General features: G+C 37.7%; 2 protein-coding genes across 7 annotated transcripts in view; both read left to right on the top strand.

Moving 5' to 3' along the window:
• Positions 1-90: 90 nt before the first annotated feature.
• LOC149618855 (WD repeat domain phosphoinositide-interacting protein 3) lies at positions 91-6,253 on the top strand. 3 transcript variants are annotated; one of them, XM_089854381.1, is made up of 9 exons: positions 91-222; positions 283-550; positions 1,780-1,956; positions 2,012-2,194; positions 2,635-2,825; positions 2,902-2,987; positions 3,325-3,426; positions 3,508-3,632; positions 5,836-6,253. In XM_089854381.1, the coding sequence occupies exons 2-9, from the start codon at positions 484-486 to the stop codon at positions 5,940-5,942; spliced, it is 1,038 nt and encodes a 345-aa protein (XP_089710507.1). In that variant the 5' UTR covers positions 91-222; positions 283-483; the 3' UTR covers positions 5,943-6,253. The 3 variants fall into 3 exon arrangements, with proteins under 3 accessions (XP_089710507.1, XP_089710506.1, XP_089710505.1); XM_089854380.1 differs by having other exon boundaries at positions 107-309; positions 396-550; XM_089854379.1 differs by having other exon boundaries at positions 107-550.
• A 1,494-nt stretch (positions 6,254-7,747) lies between these two features.
• The window catches only part of LOC149618850 (ATP-binding cassette sub-family C member 1-like), a 39,454-nt gene continuing 31,988 nt past the window's right edge, over positions 7,748-15,213 (top strand). The window contains exons 1-3 of one of the 4 annotated variants that reach the window (XM_089854324.1): positions 7,748-9,539; positions 9,642-9,814; positions 10,460-10,549. The gene's annotated coding sequence lies outside the window, so the exon portion shown is untranslated. Of the gene's footprint in view, positions 9,540-9,638; positions 10,550-15,213 lie in introns of all 4 variants that reach the window. The other 3 variants (XM_089854325.1, XM_089854327.1, XM_089854326.1) reach the window with 3 other exon arrangements.

Here is a 15,213-nt window from a genome sequence, read left to right as displayed (position 1 = left end):
TTCAAGGTAGAGACATGGCAGAAGCGTTATAAAAGGTACTGCTACCGACCTCTATTTCACCGCCGTCTCATTCAGTTAATTCTCCAGGTTTACTACTCCATGGAATTACTTCTTAGTTGTCAAACGGAAGTTTGCAATTGTGGCGTGTTGCCGTGTTTATGTTATGTTTATTTTTAGCTATATAATTGGTATTATATTTGTCTGCGTGAACTAAAATAAGATGTAATAGTTGATAAAACGTTTTGAAATTTTTTCACCAATGTTTTTCGTTTATTTAAATAGAAACTGATTGGTATTTGTACGGTTTTTGCGAGTTGAGCTAAGCCTTGGTGTTCAGATATTTTCAACTTCAACAATGAACTTTTGTTTACCAAATACTCCACCCCTTTATGCAGCTGAAAAATCGGAAAAACGCCTGTAGTTTCTGTATGACGTCGCACTATTTTTATTAAATTGTAACAAATTTTCTTTATACCGGTGAAAATGAATTTGGGACCCTCAAATTCCCATGGAAATGGCCTCCTTTATGCTGGTTTCAACCAAGATCAAGGTAAAAATAAATACTTAATTTAAACAGGGTTGCCACGGGTCAGTTAAAACCTGGAAAAGTCAGGGAATTTAAAAATGGGCCGGAAAAGTCAGGGAATTTTAAAAATTTCAGCAAAGTCAGGGAATTTGATTTTAGTTGGTTAAAATTTCTGGGGATAAGTCTTTATTGAAAGAGTAATGAAAGTTTCTCCTCATCTTCTCTTAACAGTTAACACAGAAAACTCTAGAGCAATCCTTAAAAATGTCTACAATTGTTTTTGTAAACTTAATGTTCTCTAAAAAATCTCTTATACTGTTATTTATAGTTAAAATGTTTCTTATTAATTTTGGTGCAACAAATGCATTGGAAAACTTAATGTAGATCGAGTTTATTTATAAGCACGTGCTGTAAACATTTTCACTTTCGGCCAGAAAAAGGTCAGGGAAAATCTCAGAAAAAGGTCAGGGAAAATCTCAGAAAAAGGTCAGGGAAAATCTCAGAAAAAGGTCAGGGAAAATCTCAGAAAAAGGTCAGGGAAAATCTCAGAAAAAGGTCAGGGAAAATCTCAAAAAAAGGTCAGGGAAAATCTCAAAAAAGGGTCAGGGAAAATCTCAGAAAAAGGGTCAGGGAAAATCTCAGAAAAAGGGTCAGGGAAAATCTCAGAAAAAGGTCAGGGAAAATCTCAGAAAAAGGTCAGGGAAAATCTCAGAAAAAGGTCAGTGAAAATCTCAGAAAAAGGTCAGGGAAAATCTCAGAAAAAGGTCAGGGAAAATCTCAGAAAAAGGTCAGGGAAAATCTCAGAAAAAGGTCAGGGAAAATCTCAGAAAAAGGTCAGGGAAAATCTCAGAAAAAGGTCAGGGAAAATCTCAGAAAAAGGTCAGGGAAAATCTCAGAAAAAGGTCAGGGAATTTGGTTCTGAAAAAGGTCAGGGAATTTGGTTCTGAAAAAGGTCAGGGAATTTGGTTCTGAAAAAGGTCAGGGAATTTGGTTCTGAAAAAGGTCAGGGAATTTGGTTCTGAAAAAGGTCAGGGAATTTGGTTCTGAAAAAGGTCAGGGAATTTGGTTCTGAAAAAGGTCAGGGAATTTGGTTCTGAAAAAGGTCAGGGAAAATCTCAGAAAAAGGGTCAGGGAAAATCTCAGAAAAAGGTCAGGGAAAACCTTGAAAAGTCAGGGAATTTGTTTCTGAAAATTCAATAGCAACCCTGTTTAAATGATAAAAAATGTTTTTGCTATTGGCGGAATTTTTGTAGGATGTTTCGCTTGCGGAATGGAGACGGGATTCAGGGTTTACAACTGTGATCCTTTAAAGGAAAAAGAGAAACAAGATTTCTCCGATGGCGGTATTGGCTACGTAGAAATGTTGTTTCGTTGTAATTACCTAGCTGTTGTCGGGGGTGGAAAAAATCCTCGGTACCCGCAGAACAAAGGTATGTTTGAGATAATATTAATCAAATAGCGCTGTTGAACTAAAATATATGACAGTTATGGTGTGGGATGACTTAAAAAAGAAGCACGTAATCGAGCTTGAGTTTTCCACCGACGTTAAATCAGTGAAATTAAGAAGAGATCGTATCGTTGTCGTCTTGGAAACGATAATTAAAGTTTACACTTTTACGCAAAATCCTACGCAATTGCATGTTTTTGAAACGTGTCCCAATCCACTAGGTGATAAAATATCAGCTATAAATTAAATCAGAAGTGAGATGAGACTAGAAGTACTGAGCTAACCAAATTCTTCACTCGGCGAAAGTGAATTAATATTCTTGATAAAACACACCAACGGTTGGCCCTCTGGTGGCGGTTTCAGAATTTTCCCTTAAAAACGTGAGACGCTCGTGGCGGTAGACGGCCGAACTAGATTCAAGCACAGGCGTACGTGTTCGGCCGCTTTAGGATGAGGCGAAGGGGGTAGGAAATGTTTTTGGAACTCGACCAATTTTTTTCTCTCTAGTGTAGGCGCGATTGAAGCGGTATAAAATCCTCAAATTTGTTCACTAGTGCCAGGATCTACTACCAATGCTAGAGCCCTTCACTACTAGTCTCATCTCACTTGTGATTAAATGGATAAGAACCGATCGAGCTCTTAATTTAAATTTTGCATTTAGGATTATGCGTCCTTTGTCCCAACAGCAACAATTCTCTCTTAGCATTTCCCGGCCGTAAAATGGGTCATGTTCAAATAGTTGATTTAGCCAATACAGAGAAAGCTCCGCTCGATATAGCAGCTCACGAAGCTTCCTTAAGTTGTATCGCTCTCAATTTACCTGGTACAAAATTAGCTACAGCTTCGGAGAAAGTTAGTCTTAATTCTTTAGTGGATTACAATGCTAGTCGAAGATAATCTCTTAAGATTTTTATTTAAATACGTAAAGGGTACTCTAATAAGAGTTTTTGACACTGTTACTGGAAATTTAATTCACGAGTTACGAAGAGGTGCCAATAATGCAAATATATATTGGTACGCTTAAATATTATTCCTTAAAGGGACTGTAAAGAAGGCATCGGCGGGTGGGTAAAAATTATTTGAAATACGTCAGAGGCACGTGACCGAAGAGAGGCGTGGTCCAAAGAAGCTTAGTTCGTTTTATTTCGAAAACTACCACTTCATGGAATTGGCGCTGCAATCTCGCGAAAAACAAGGACTAGATGTCCAGTTCCACTCCATGAGGAGCCTTTGTATCTTGGCATCACGTGATGTCTGTGACGTATTTCAAATAATTTTTACCCACCCGCCGATGCTTACTTTGCAGTCCCTTTAAAAACGTATCATCTTATGGTATTTTAATTTTTAAAAGCATAAATTTCAACCATGATTCCTCGTTATTATGCGTATCGAGCGATCATGGAACAGTGCATATTTTTGCTGTTGAAGACACAAAGAAAAATAAGCAATCAAGGTATTATCGTAATTTAAAACCTATTTGTTTTTGGAATAAAATTTTCTTCTGTAATAGTATTTTTTAAATTTTGATTTGAAGTCTCGCATCAGCTACACCATTCCTTCCAAAGTACTTTAGTTCCAAATGGAGTTTTTCTCGTTTTCAAGTGCCGGGAGGAGCTCATTGTATTTGCGCATTTGGAGCAGATCCTTGTTCAGTTATTGGTAATTTTATTTACTAGGTGGAATGGAAATATAGCCTGATGAGGCTTTATGAGTAACAGAGTGAGGCGCTTGCAATTATTGCCTAGTGTGAAACTTTGTATTAAAAATGAATGTAAAGTGGCCGTGGGGTTTGGAAAGGAAAATCTTGTTGATAATGGTAGTTGGAGCCTTAAAGGGTCTGTAATGAAGGCATCGGCGGGTGGGTAAAAATACAGGGTTGCCACAGTACCTGGAAAAGTCAGGGAATTTAAAAATGGGCCGAAAAGGTCAGGGAGAAGTCAGGGAATTTGATTTTAGTGGATAAAACTTCTGGGAATAAGTCTTTATTGAAAGAGTAATGAAAGTTTCTCCTCATTGTTCTCTCTTAACACAGAAAACTCTAGAGCAATCCTTAAAAATGTCTACAATTGTTTTTGTAAAGTAATTGTTATTTATAGTTAAAATGTTTCTTATTTGTTTTGGTGCAACAAATACATTTAATTATGAGCACTTAAAACGTGCAGTAAACATTCACACTTTCGGCCTAAAAGGTCAGGGAAAATCTGAGAAAAAGGTCAGGGAAAACCTGGAAAAGTCTGGGAATTTGGTTCTGAAAATTCCGTGGCAACCCTGAAATAATTTGAAATACCGTCGTCATAGGCACGTGACTGGGGAAAGGCATGCTTGAAAGAAGCTTAGTTCATTTTATTTCGAAAATTACCACTTCATGGAAAGCCTAGATGGGCAGTCCCACTTCATGTGCAGTCTTTCCATCTTGGCGTTGTATTTAAAATAATTTTTACCTACCATCCAATGCCTTCTTTACAGTCTCTTCAATACAATACATACAAACCACCAAAAACGAGAAGGAGTTGATAACACCTTGGGATAGTAGCCGCTTTGAATATCAAAGCGCGCTTAGGGCTAAGACCATTAAACACACTCGCACATAGGCGGAGAGAAAGAAAAGTTTCGACTCCTAGATCATGTTATGTCTATGGTTTGAATCGAAAAGTTTCATTAGTTCTGCATTATATACTGCCATAAGTTTATCATGCCTCTAAGTAGAGAAATGGCTGCTACTCCTATGGCAATAATGTTTGTCTGGCTCCCTTTAATGAAATCCTATACTCTCTCTCCGTATCATTTATCACCTCAACTTCAATAGAAAATTGTACTGCCTAGCCTAGCGTTTCTTTTATCCCTTTTAGAATGTTTCAGGACTGAAACCGCCTCTATCTCACGAGAGAGAGGGATTTTCGGGTTGCTCAAGTAAAGTTCGTTCCCCCCAATGCCTGCCTATACGAAACGTAAAAATCTCCTTTATCCCATTGGATGATTTTTTTTCACGTGACCCATTTAGTAATCGTCTCGACCGCTTGATGGCTGCACCGCGACAGAAATTTCAAAATTTTCTCTCTTCGGATTTTAGCGCTATACGAGTTCTGACGTCACAGTAGCCTGCCTAAAGGCCCGTTCACATTACCCAACGTTAGTCAGCTGACAAAGCCGATCTGACCAGTTAGGCCAGATTGTCAGGCAATATGAACGTTTCACCCAACCGTACTATTGTCAGGTTCAAGCTCGGATTTTAATCGGGTAGGTAGGCGATTGGAGTCTGGCCGACTAAAGTCAGAGAGCGAGCAAACCAATCACAATAAGCCTTGGCTATTACGTCATGGGACACGTGGTTTTTCTTCCAGCTCGAGAGAGAGAGAGAGAGAGAGAGAGAGAGAGAGAGAGAGAGAGAGAGAGAGAGAGAGAGAGAGAGAGAGAGAGAGAGAGAGAGAGAGAGAGAGAGAGAGAGAGAGAGAGAGAGAGAGAGAGAGAGAGAGAACCGAGAGTCTATGATTTGTCAGCTGACTAAAGTTGGGTAATGTGAACGGGCCTTAAGACGCCCAGTTGTAACCCATATTTGTGTACTTAGAGGCATGATAAACTTATGATACTGCACTAGTTCTGATTGGTTTCTCAACTTTCTCCCTTTTGCAAGGCTAAATTGGTGTGTTGAAGGTTAGCCAGTATTATAGGGGGCGCCAATGCGCCCGCGCTTTGTTTTAGGGGTCTTTATTTGTCAATCACAGATGCCGTTTGCTATGCTAGCGTTACACTCGATTACTTCTAAAGCCTTCATAATACTCCCTGTTCAAAGTTATAAGCACTTGTCCTTTAAGTCTTTGAACTGTAATGGTATAAAATAACATGTTTTCACTTAATTTCAAAGCTGTCTGTGCTGATGGAAGTTACTACAAATTTATATTCAATAGCAAAGGAGAGTGTAATAGAGATGTGTACGCGCAATTCTTAGATATAGCGGATGATAAGTCGTAACTCAACTAATGTAAAAGTCAAGTGTTGACGAAGCTAGGAGTGTGTTAAGTGAGAAACTTGGTTTTTTTCTTTCGGATTCCATTGATGAGTTATTTGCGCGGCAGTTTATTGCAAAGATAATGGAATAACTAATTGTAATATAATTGTAAAGAAAATATATTTCCGATGGGAATAGGGGACTTTTTTGGCTGCATATAATTCAGTTTAGCGAGAAGAAGACTATCTTTTTACTACAAAATAATATAACGCGCCTTTTCATCGTTAAGATATGTATAAAGTTGTTAAATGAAAATAAACAATATTATTAATAATGTGTGATTAATTTTATTCGCTTTATTTAATGGAAGAAAAAGTTTGAAACAGTTTAACTTTGCCCCTTAAATTAAAAATATGAAATTCTAACTATGGAAATAGCCCACTCAATCATGCGTACGCGGAGGAAAACTTCTCGTGCTATAGGTGCAACAGCGACTGGCGGAAAAATTCAAATGAGAGTAAAAAAAATGAACGTACTCAAGGTTCTATCAGAAGCATTCCATGAGAGGATTTTTTGACAATTCCTTATCTCCGACGGCAGCTTATAATTATTATTCGATATATACTCTGTTCCAGCTTCGGTTGTCTGGATGTGCAAAGGTCTCTATTATATATAACGTAGCTTTATGCGTGCTGTCAACCCACGAAAGGAATACTGAAAATGCAGAAACATTTTTTAATATTCTGCAAAATGAAAATATTCAGGTTTTCAACGCAATTGGGTCCCTATAAGGGTCCTCGGCAAGATACTGTTAATGAGGCTTCAGTATGTGATTAATCAGGGAAGGAAATGAAGTTTACTTGGGAGGTAACTGAAGGGGTATTGGGGTCAGGTGACCTCCGGTGGATACGGGTCAGTCGGAACATATAGGGTACGATCGCCGACATGTCTTATTCCCCCAAAACCTTTCACACAGAAACTTGGCTTACAGAATTGGCCCACAATCCCAACTAATTTGAATTATTCACGCGTTATAAAAGGTCTATTCACAAGTAGGTTGGCATTCATCCACAATTATCAATTCTTTAATTTTCCCAAGAGGATTGCTTGTTATTTTTACCTTTCCGAGTGACGATGACCTCACGGAGAGGTATTACACTGGACGTATCTGTATGTGTGTCTTTCTGCCTGTCACCGCGTTCGCAGTTGGCGAATGGGAGCAAACGTTTTCGCAATATCCGAAATACATACTGTCGTGTAAGCTACATTCAACAAACAACATTTGTCGTGATTTGAACTCATACACGAGTCATAATCGCCAGGCCAAACAAGTGACCATTTTAAAATTGAACTCGGAAGTTTTCCAAATGAATCAAAGGCTAGAAAATTTTAAGATGCCTTTAAATTGAAGCCATACATTTATATGACTTACCGCTTTCGAATCGCCCCAGTTTCAAATAATTCAATGTATCATGTACATTTTTCGTCTAAAGTGGACTCTACCGATTTACTGACTGTGTCCAGGAAAGGTTTCAGTTCGTTAAGTTTACGAAGAAACTGATGAGAGAAATTTTTAAAAAAGTTATCATCGGTAATTCCTATGAACTTCAAGTTGTTACGTCCAGAACACACGACATTAAACCAAAAAAATGTAAGCAATCCTAAAAATATCTTCATTTTATTGAGACTATGTGTATTTTTGTTAACAACTGAAAGTGACATCTAATGCTTAACTAGTTCATACAAATATGAGTTGGTGAACTGTTTTTCACTTCCTGCAAGGATTATACTGATTACTGACAGGTGTTTTCAAACGTACTTCCTTCAATCTTTTTGGCGGTGAAAGAGTTCAAACACCCGGATACACTATGAAGTAATTTTATCCTTTTGCTAAAGGTGTGGTTATTTAACCAGACCTAGCCGGGGTTAGTTGCACCAAAAACAGCGTGGATAGAAACCCATTAATGGAAGATCCGCTACTACCTTGGAGCTCGTAATGTGAAAGAACTATAGCGTATGGTATGCGTTACAACAGTTGTTTTCCTGACTTCGGATAGACGTAAAAAATGTTTCACGGAGCCCTTTTTAAGAAAATGCCCGCTCCTGCTCTTGAAAGTATTGGCAAAGAAACAACATTGTCATCGTCAAAGAATTACTTCAACCCTCAAGTTTAGGTTTTTATTCACGGCTGTATCGAAGCCGGTTTATTGGAAAGCGTCTATAGGCGAAATATTTTCTTTATAGACCGGTTGGCGAAAGGTCAGGAAAAGTTTACAACTACAACCATAACAACAGCCCAACAAACCGGTCTATAGTGTATGTTTGTGTGTGGAGGTTTAGCTAGATGTTGTAAGAACTTCATGTCCCTCAATCGTTGGGCCATCTCGAATATTACCCTAGTGAGTTAGAAAACATGAATACTTTACTACATTAGCACATACGAAACTAACACGCCCTTACCAACCCAACCACACATGGCTAATACGGGAATACCTTTGTTGGCTGGATTTCTCGTCCACTACCTATCCTGCGGATGGTAATATCTCTTACAAGTGATGATACACCTACCTACGACAACTTATCACCCTCAAACCAAGGAACATGGAGATAGGGAAGTTTGGTCAGTATAGGAATCTCTCTTCACGAAATGTAGCAGGCCACATGACTTATATTCGGCGTTAGTTTGAACTGCGCAGGAACCCGGTAGTTCCGCCTATCCTCAGCACGATGCGCGAGAAAAGTGCGGCGCATGCGCACATGCACATCCACGCCGAAAACGGGATTTTTGGGCGACCGGAGTTATAGCGTTACTCGAAACTTCCCTATCTCCATCTTCCTTGCTCAAACTAACGACTTAACGGAAAAACTAATGGGTCCTTAAAAAATATTTTGGCGCATTTCGTCCGCAATGAACAATTAAGCCATGTTCACACTTTCACGAGAAACCTGTTCGAAGCGATTGAAAACGCTTCCAAAGTTAATTGTGAACAAACTGATACTCGAGAAGCTAATTACAAACGCTGTTTCTTGAAGTTGCGTCGCGAACCTATTTAAAGCGGATTTGTAATTAAGAGGCTAGTTATTAGTTTTTAGGGGTATTTCACCAAGGATGAGACAAGTCTTAAGGGTATTTTCACCAGCCTTAGCAGACAGCACCAACGAAAGCAAATGTAGAAAGTACTAACAAAAGTGTATTAACGTGTGAACAGAGGCCATGAAGAAAAAGAGAGTCGACTCTATAACATCGGTATGATATCCAATTTTCGAGACAGTGGGGAAACTAGTCCCCCCCCCCAAAACATCTAATTATGTTCCGCAAGGAAACTTGAGGCCGCTAGAAGCACTAGCTTCTGCCACGCCTCTACCGGACGGTAACGGAAACTGCCAGAGTCAACTCAAACTCTCCTGACTGCCTGTTTTCTCTATGAGGCTGTTGAAATCGCTTCGAACTGGTTATAAAGAGTGTTTCAAAACTAGTTGGGCAAACGAGTTGTCAACCAATTCCAGTGCAAGTGTGAAGCTTAAATAATTCATTATTTAATTTTTAACACATGCACTTGCTTATAAATATATGACAATAGTTGCATATTCTGGAAAAAGGTTGGTCTCGAATTGTGGAGGTAAGATTTGGTTTCCCAACTTATTTTACTTTACGGAAACGAGAAAACACAGCGAACTTAATCTGTTAATAAATGTTCTTTCTTCGCGACGGACACAAGCAGACAGGATTTCGTTGGCTCCGTTCGAAGTCACGTGTCTAACCAGGAAACGGAATGCCGGAAGTAGATCCAAATTTTTTTAACTGGATGCGACAACTGTTCACTCTTTTACTCTATATCCTCAATGATATCGTTGATCTTGCGTAAGCTTTTCAGAGCGAATTATTAGGAATACGGTGAGTCGATGCGTTTTTCAAAAGTGGCTTTTTGATTGGGGATTATAAAAACGAAGAATAGGGAGAAAATAAAGGTGGAGCTAAATGAAGCTGGGCCCCGTCTTGGGACTTGGCAGTACTACGTCATGCAACGTCAGGCTACCTTCCACTATTGCTAAAAAACATACCAGGAGGAGGGGCTTATATAGCTTTCATTCTGTTAAAAAATCATACCATAATGGCGCTGGGGGCGGAGTTAAGTCCGAATTGCCAAGTCCCTAGAGTAACGGATGGGGGAATAGAAAAAAAAATTAGAAAAAATTTAAATGCAAGCTTTTACACCTAGCGGCAGCACATGTTTCCATACATAGTTTGAGTTATTCGGCAAAGTTTGCCTAAAAGGGCCCAAATCGAGCAGATTTCCGCTTTAAGATTTTTATATTTAAATTAGGGGGTTTTTGAGTATTCGAATAAGATTTTAATTGTTAATCACTATTCGATATCTGACACGATTAACTTAAAAATCTAATTTTTTCATTGAATTCAAAATGTCCTCGATTAATCGAAAGAAAATCATATAAACGAGACAAACCCGAATACTAATAATTTAACGATTAATGTATGATTGAAGCTGTATGTTGGCTGGTCTCAAATCATTTTTTGTAGAATCAACCAAATCACCGTCGTAATTTCCATCAAATCTACAATAAGAATGGCTAAATAGGAGGAAAACATGGATATTAAAGTCTTAAACTCGTAAGTTCTGTGAAGGTCGCTGGTGTTGAAAATTTTAAACTTTCTTATCAGTTTCGTGTTAATTTTCGCTAAGTGTCATACTTATGGTTGAAAGTGAACGAATTAATTAGAAATATATCTAATTAAATTTTAAAATAATTTTCATACTTTCGGGGATTCGAAATCACCATCCTTCGACCTTCGTTCAACGCCTTACCCATTACATCACCGGATAGGTGAAGCCATTGATGTTTTATATTAGTTTGAGATTCTATCTTTTACACATCGTAGTATAAGATACGCTCTTAGTTTGTCCCGAACCGTAATATTAACAGTAGTAGCCTTGGTGGGAGTTGTCGCTTTCGTTATCGTTAGTTTTTAGCTTTAGAACTCGATAGTACCTCAACCCACCCATTGGTCGAACTGAGCTCGGTTAGAGATTTTATTTTAAAATTTTCCAGGTCATATCCGGGAATCGAACCCGAATTGTACCATTGCATAAAGACTCGATTGAAATTGCTACTTTTTATCGTTTCGTATCTCTAAAGTGTCGGAGATGGGGTGAACCCTCTTTATTCATGGTGTCGGCTACTTCTGAATTATTTTTCTCTTCTTTTTATTCATGTGCTAATTAAATAGATAACGACGTGGCTACAATTATGGCCAACCCCTTGAGTCATCTTGCTATTGTTATTTTCAATATTATGGGCGATAAGGACCGGGAGATTTTGTACTTTTTAAATAATAGGGAGGGGAATATGACTGTGGGGTGGTCTTTTGTCTTGGGGGTATTTAGTATTTAGTCCGTATACCACCGTAACGATATCTAATCAAAATTTGGATATACGGCCTAAATATAATTTTATTCCATGTGGTTACTAACCTTTGCCTATATCTAGTTTTTACTCCGTGTGGTTATTCGCCTCTGCCTATATCTAGTTTTTACTCTGTGTGGTTACTAGCCCATGTCTATATCTTATTTTCACTCCGTGTGGTTACTAGCCCTTGTCTATATCTTATCTAATCACCAGACGGAGTTATGCCTGTGGGTCGGTGGGTGGGTGGGTAGGTAGGGGTGTGTTTTTTCGGCGGACAATTTTGTATAAGCGCTCTGCTGTCTCAGTAAGTAAAACATTACTCGCAAACGATGACCTGCGAGAGGCTTATAAAGTTCTGATGATAACCTTCCGAATAAACCTAATAAAATAACTTTATTTATTTATGCTTGAAATATCTAACCAATTGCATACTATCAGAAGTCCATTAAATTAGCCTAGGAAGTAAACAATTGCAATAGCTGGTATAGCGTACGTCTCCTCCTTCTAACTCCATGGATGGGGGTTTAGTTTTTTCCCACTTTCCTAACCGTGTTCGAAATCTCGAGCTCCGCTCTTGGAAGTCTTTCTTATCACGTGAGCGGGTCGTGACTTTTCAGCCCATGAACGCTGGATCTCTAAAGGGACCGGAAAACGGGATAGATTCCTCTCTATAGCACGTTTGCTTTATCTAAAAAAAAAAGGAACGGCCCACGGTCGTTAAAATTTTTTTCAATAGGTTTATGAAGAATCACAAAAGACCAAATGGCCTTGACTGTTCCCAAATTCACAGCCCCCATCCCTTCCCCTGATGCGATGCTAGAGAGGGCTTGGTTTGTACAGTGGAAGGGGGCGTTTTCCGGTCCTTTTAGAGACCCAGCGCTTATTTTCAGCCAATAGCTGTTTCTTTCCCAATAGGGCACATTTTGGCGTACGAGTCGCACCTAAACCGGAGATCTGAGAAAAGTTATCGCGAGGTGGCGAATGTGTCGGCCTTATTCAGTATTGCTACACAAGAGAGGGGAGTCCCAAACCCTTCTTTTGGTTACTTCCTCCTAGGCTAATTTAATGGACTTCAGATACTATCTATTATCAGAAGAAGGTCACTCAAAATAACTATTTAACGTCTTTGGAATATTATCTTAAGCCCAGATAATTCATCGTATAAATATGGTCTTCAAAATGTCATGTACAATTTTATAACGGGAACTGTGAGATTTTATCTAGAATACTAACCAAGGTTTCACCAGTAATACATAGATTTCTTCTTGGAATCTTTAATAGGCCATAGACCCCATACTAATAGCTGATTGAATGCAAGGGGAAGGGCTTTAAACTCTGTTGAACCGTCCTGTTCACATGTATAGGAACAAAAAAGAAATTAATAAAACCACAGGAAAAAAACCACACCTTATCAATCAAACAACAAAATAAATCCACCCAGCGGCTCTAAATAACTCAAATTCATAAAAAATACTTCTCCCTTTATCAATAAATATATAGCCATTAAAACAAAATAATAATAATAATAATAAAAAATTTGCTAAAGCAAAATATTTCGACATTTAATTAAGGGAGATTCCTTTAGGTTTTAAAATCTCAACGTTAGTATTTTTATTCTTAAAAAATTAGGATTGAAGTATTATCAATTGTAGCAGAGTGAAATTCAAAACATTTATTTTTTTATGATCTAAAACAAAAACATTCGTTTTCATGTTCTATTAGGTGTTTATTCTAACAGCAGAACATAATGGATTTGATCTAAAATCAGATCATTGAGGACTAAAATTACCACATTATTGGGTTTGTGTCTAAAATCAGAATGATAAAGTTTTAATTTCTAATATTAGAATAGAATAGTTATAAGAACAGTAATGTTTTTAGTTCTAATATCAGAACAGTAAAGTGTGGATTACGACTAATAATCGAGGGGCTACTCACAAAAATCTCGGCGATCTTAAACTGGATTGGGATAAGGGTTACGTAGAAGTTACCGGTAATTCTACAGGGCCGGTAGGCTCTTGTAGATATGACTTGACCAAGGTCTGTAAATGCGCAAAAAATTGCACTATTTGACTTGACACCCTTCCGTAATGTTAAAGAAAAAATCACATGCTGTTACTAAATTTCCCATAGAGATTAACATAGGGTTTTTCGTCATCTTTCCCCTCAAATTACTTAAAAAGTACAGCGAAGTTACTTTTCAGATTACTCTTAAATTAACAAGTAACTATTCAGGGTGAGCCTTTGGCAAGTTTCATCCAAAACAATAAAGTCTTAATTAATTTGAAAATTATGGCAAAAACGTTTCTCGCTGTACCAAGTCAGTTTGGTGGTTAAAAAACCAGTTGCCTGGAATTGTGCGTGCTAACAAGTTAAGTTGGTAACTAACTATTACCCAAACATGTTAAGTTGGTAACTAACTATTACCCAAACATGTTAAGTTGGTAACTAACTATTACCCAAACATGTTAAGTTGGTAACTAACTATTACCCAAACATGTTAAGTTGGTAACTAACTATTACCCAAACATGTTAAGTTGGTAACTAACTATTACCCAAACATGTTAAGTTGGTAACTAACTATTACCCAAACATGTTAAGTTGGTAACTAACTATTACCCAAACATGTTAAGTTGGTAACTAACTATTACCCAAACATGTTAAGTTGGTAACTAACTATTACCCAAACATGTTAAGTTGGTAACTAACTATTACCCAAACATGTTAAGTTGGTAACTAACTATTACCCAAACATGTTAAGTTGGTAACTAACTATTACCCAAACATGTTAAGTTGGTAACTAACTGTTACCCAAACATGTTAAGTTGGTAACTAACTGTTACCCAAACATGTTAAGTTGGTAACTAACTGTTACCCAAACATGTTAAGTTGGTAACTAACTGTTACCCAAACATGTTAAGTTGGTAACTAACTGTTACCCAAACATGTTAAGTTGGTAACTAACTGTTACCCAAACATGTTAAGTTGGTAACTAACTGTTACCCAAACATGTTAAGTTGGTAACTAACTGTTACCCAAACATGTTAAGTTGGTAACTAACTGTTACCCAAACATGTTAAGTTGGTAACTAACTGTTACCCAAACATGTTAAGTTGGTAACTAACTATTACCCAAACATGTTAAGTTGGTAACTAACTATTACCCAAACATGTTAAGTTGGTAACTAACTATTACCCAAACATGTTAAGTTGGTAACTAACTATTACCCAAACATGTTAAGTTGGTAACTAACTATTACCCAAACATGTTAAGTTGGTAACTAACTATTACCCAAACATGTTAAGTTGGTAACTAACTATTACCCAAACATGTTAAGTTGGTAACTAACTATTACCCAAACATGTTAAGTTGGTAACTAACTATTACCCAAACATGTTAAGTTGGTAACTAACTATTACCCAAACATGTTAAGTTGGTAACTAACTATTACCCAAACATGTTAAGTTGGTAACTAACTATTACCCAAACATCTTAAGTTGGTAACTAACTATTACCCAAACATGTTAAGTTACCAGCCACTTTCCACTAATATAATAAGTTACTGACCGCCTACCACTAATATATTAAGTTACCAATCGCCTTCCACTGATAAATTAAGTTACCAACCGCGTACTAATGGTGAATTAAGTGACCAACCGCCTACCAATGATGAATTAAGTTAGCAATCGCCTACCAATGGTGAATTAAGTTACCAACCGCCTACCAATGGTGAATTACGTTACCAACCGTCTACCAATGATGAATTAAGTTACCAACCGCCTACCAATGATGATGAACCATAAGTTCATAAGATATGTTCCATAAGTTTGTCACTGGTTACTGAGAGCTTGTCATGAAATGACGTAG

The sequence above is a fragment of the Phalangium opilio genome, unplaced genomic scaffold (genome assembly GCF_054372755.1).
Source record: "Phalangium opilio isolate 3A_F unplaced genomic scaffold, DU_Popi_V2 ptg000209l_1, whole genome shotgun sequence".
Lineage (NCBI taxonomy): Eukaryota > Metazoa > Arthropoda > Arachnida > Opiliones > Phalangiidae > Phalangium > Phalangium opilio.
Note: the sequence above shows the minus strand (reverse complement) of the source record. Positions and strands in the feature narration are given on the sequence as shown.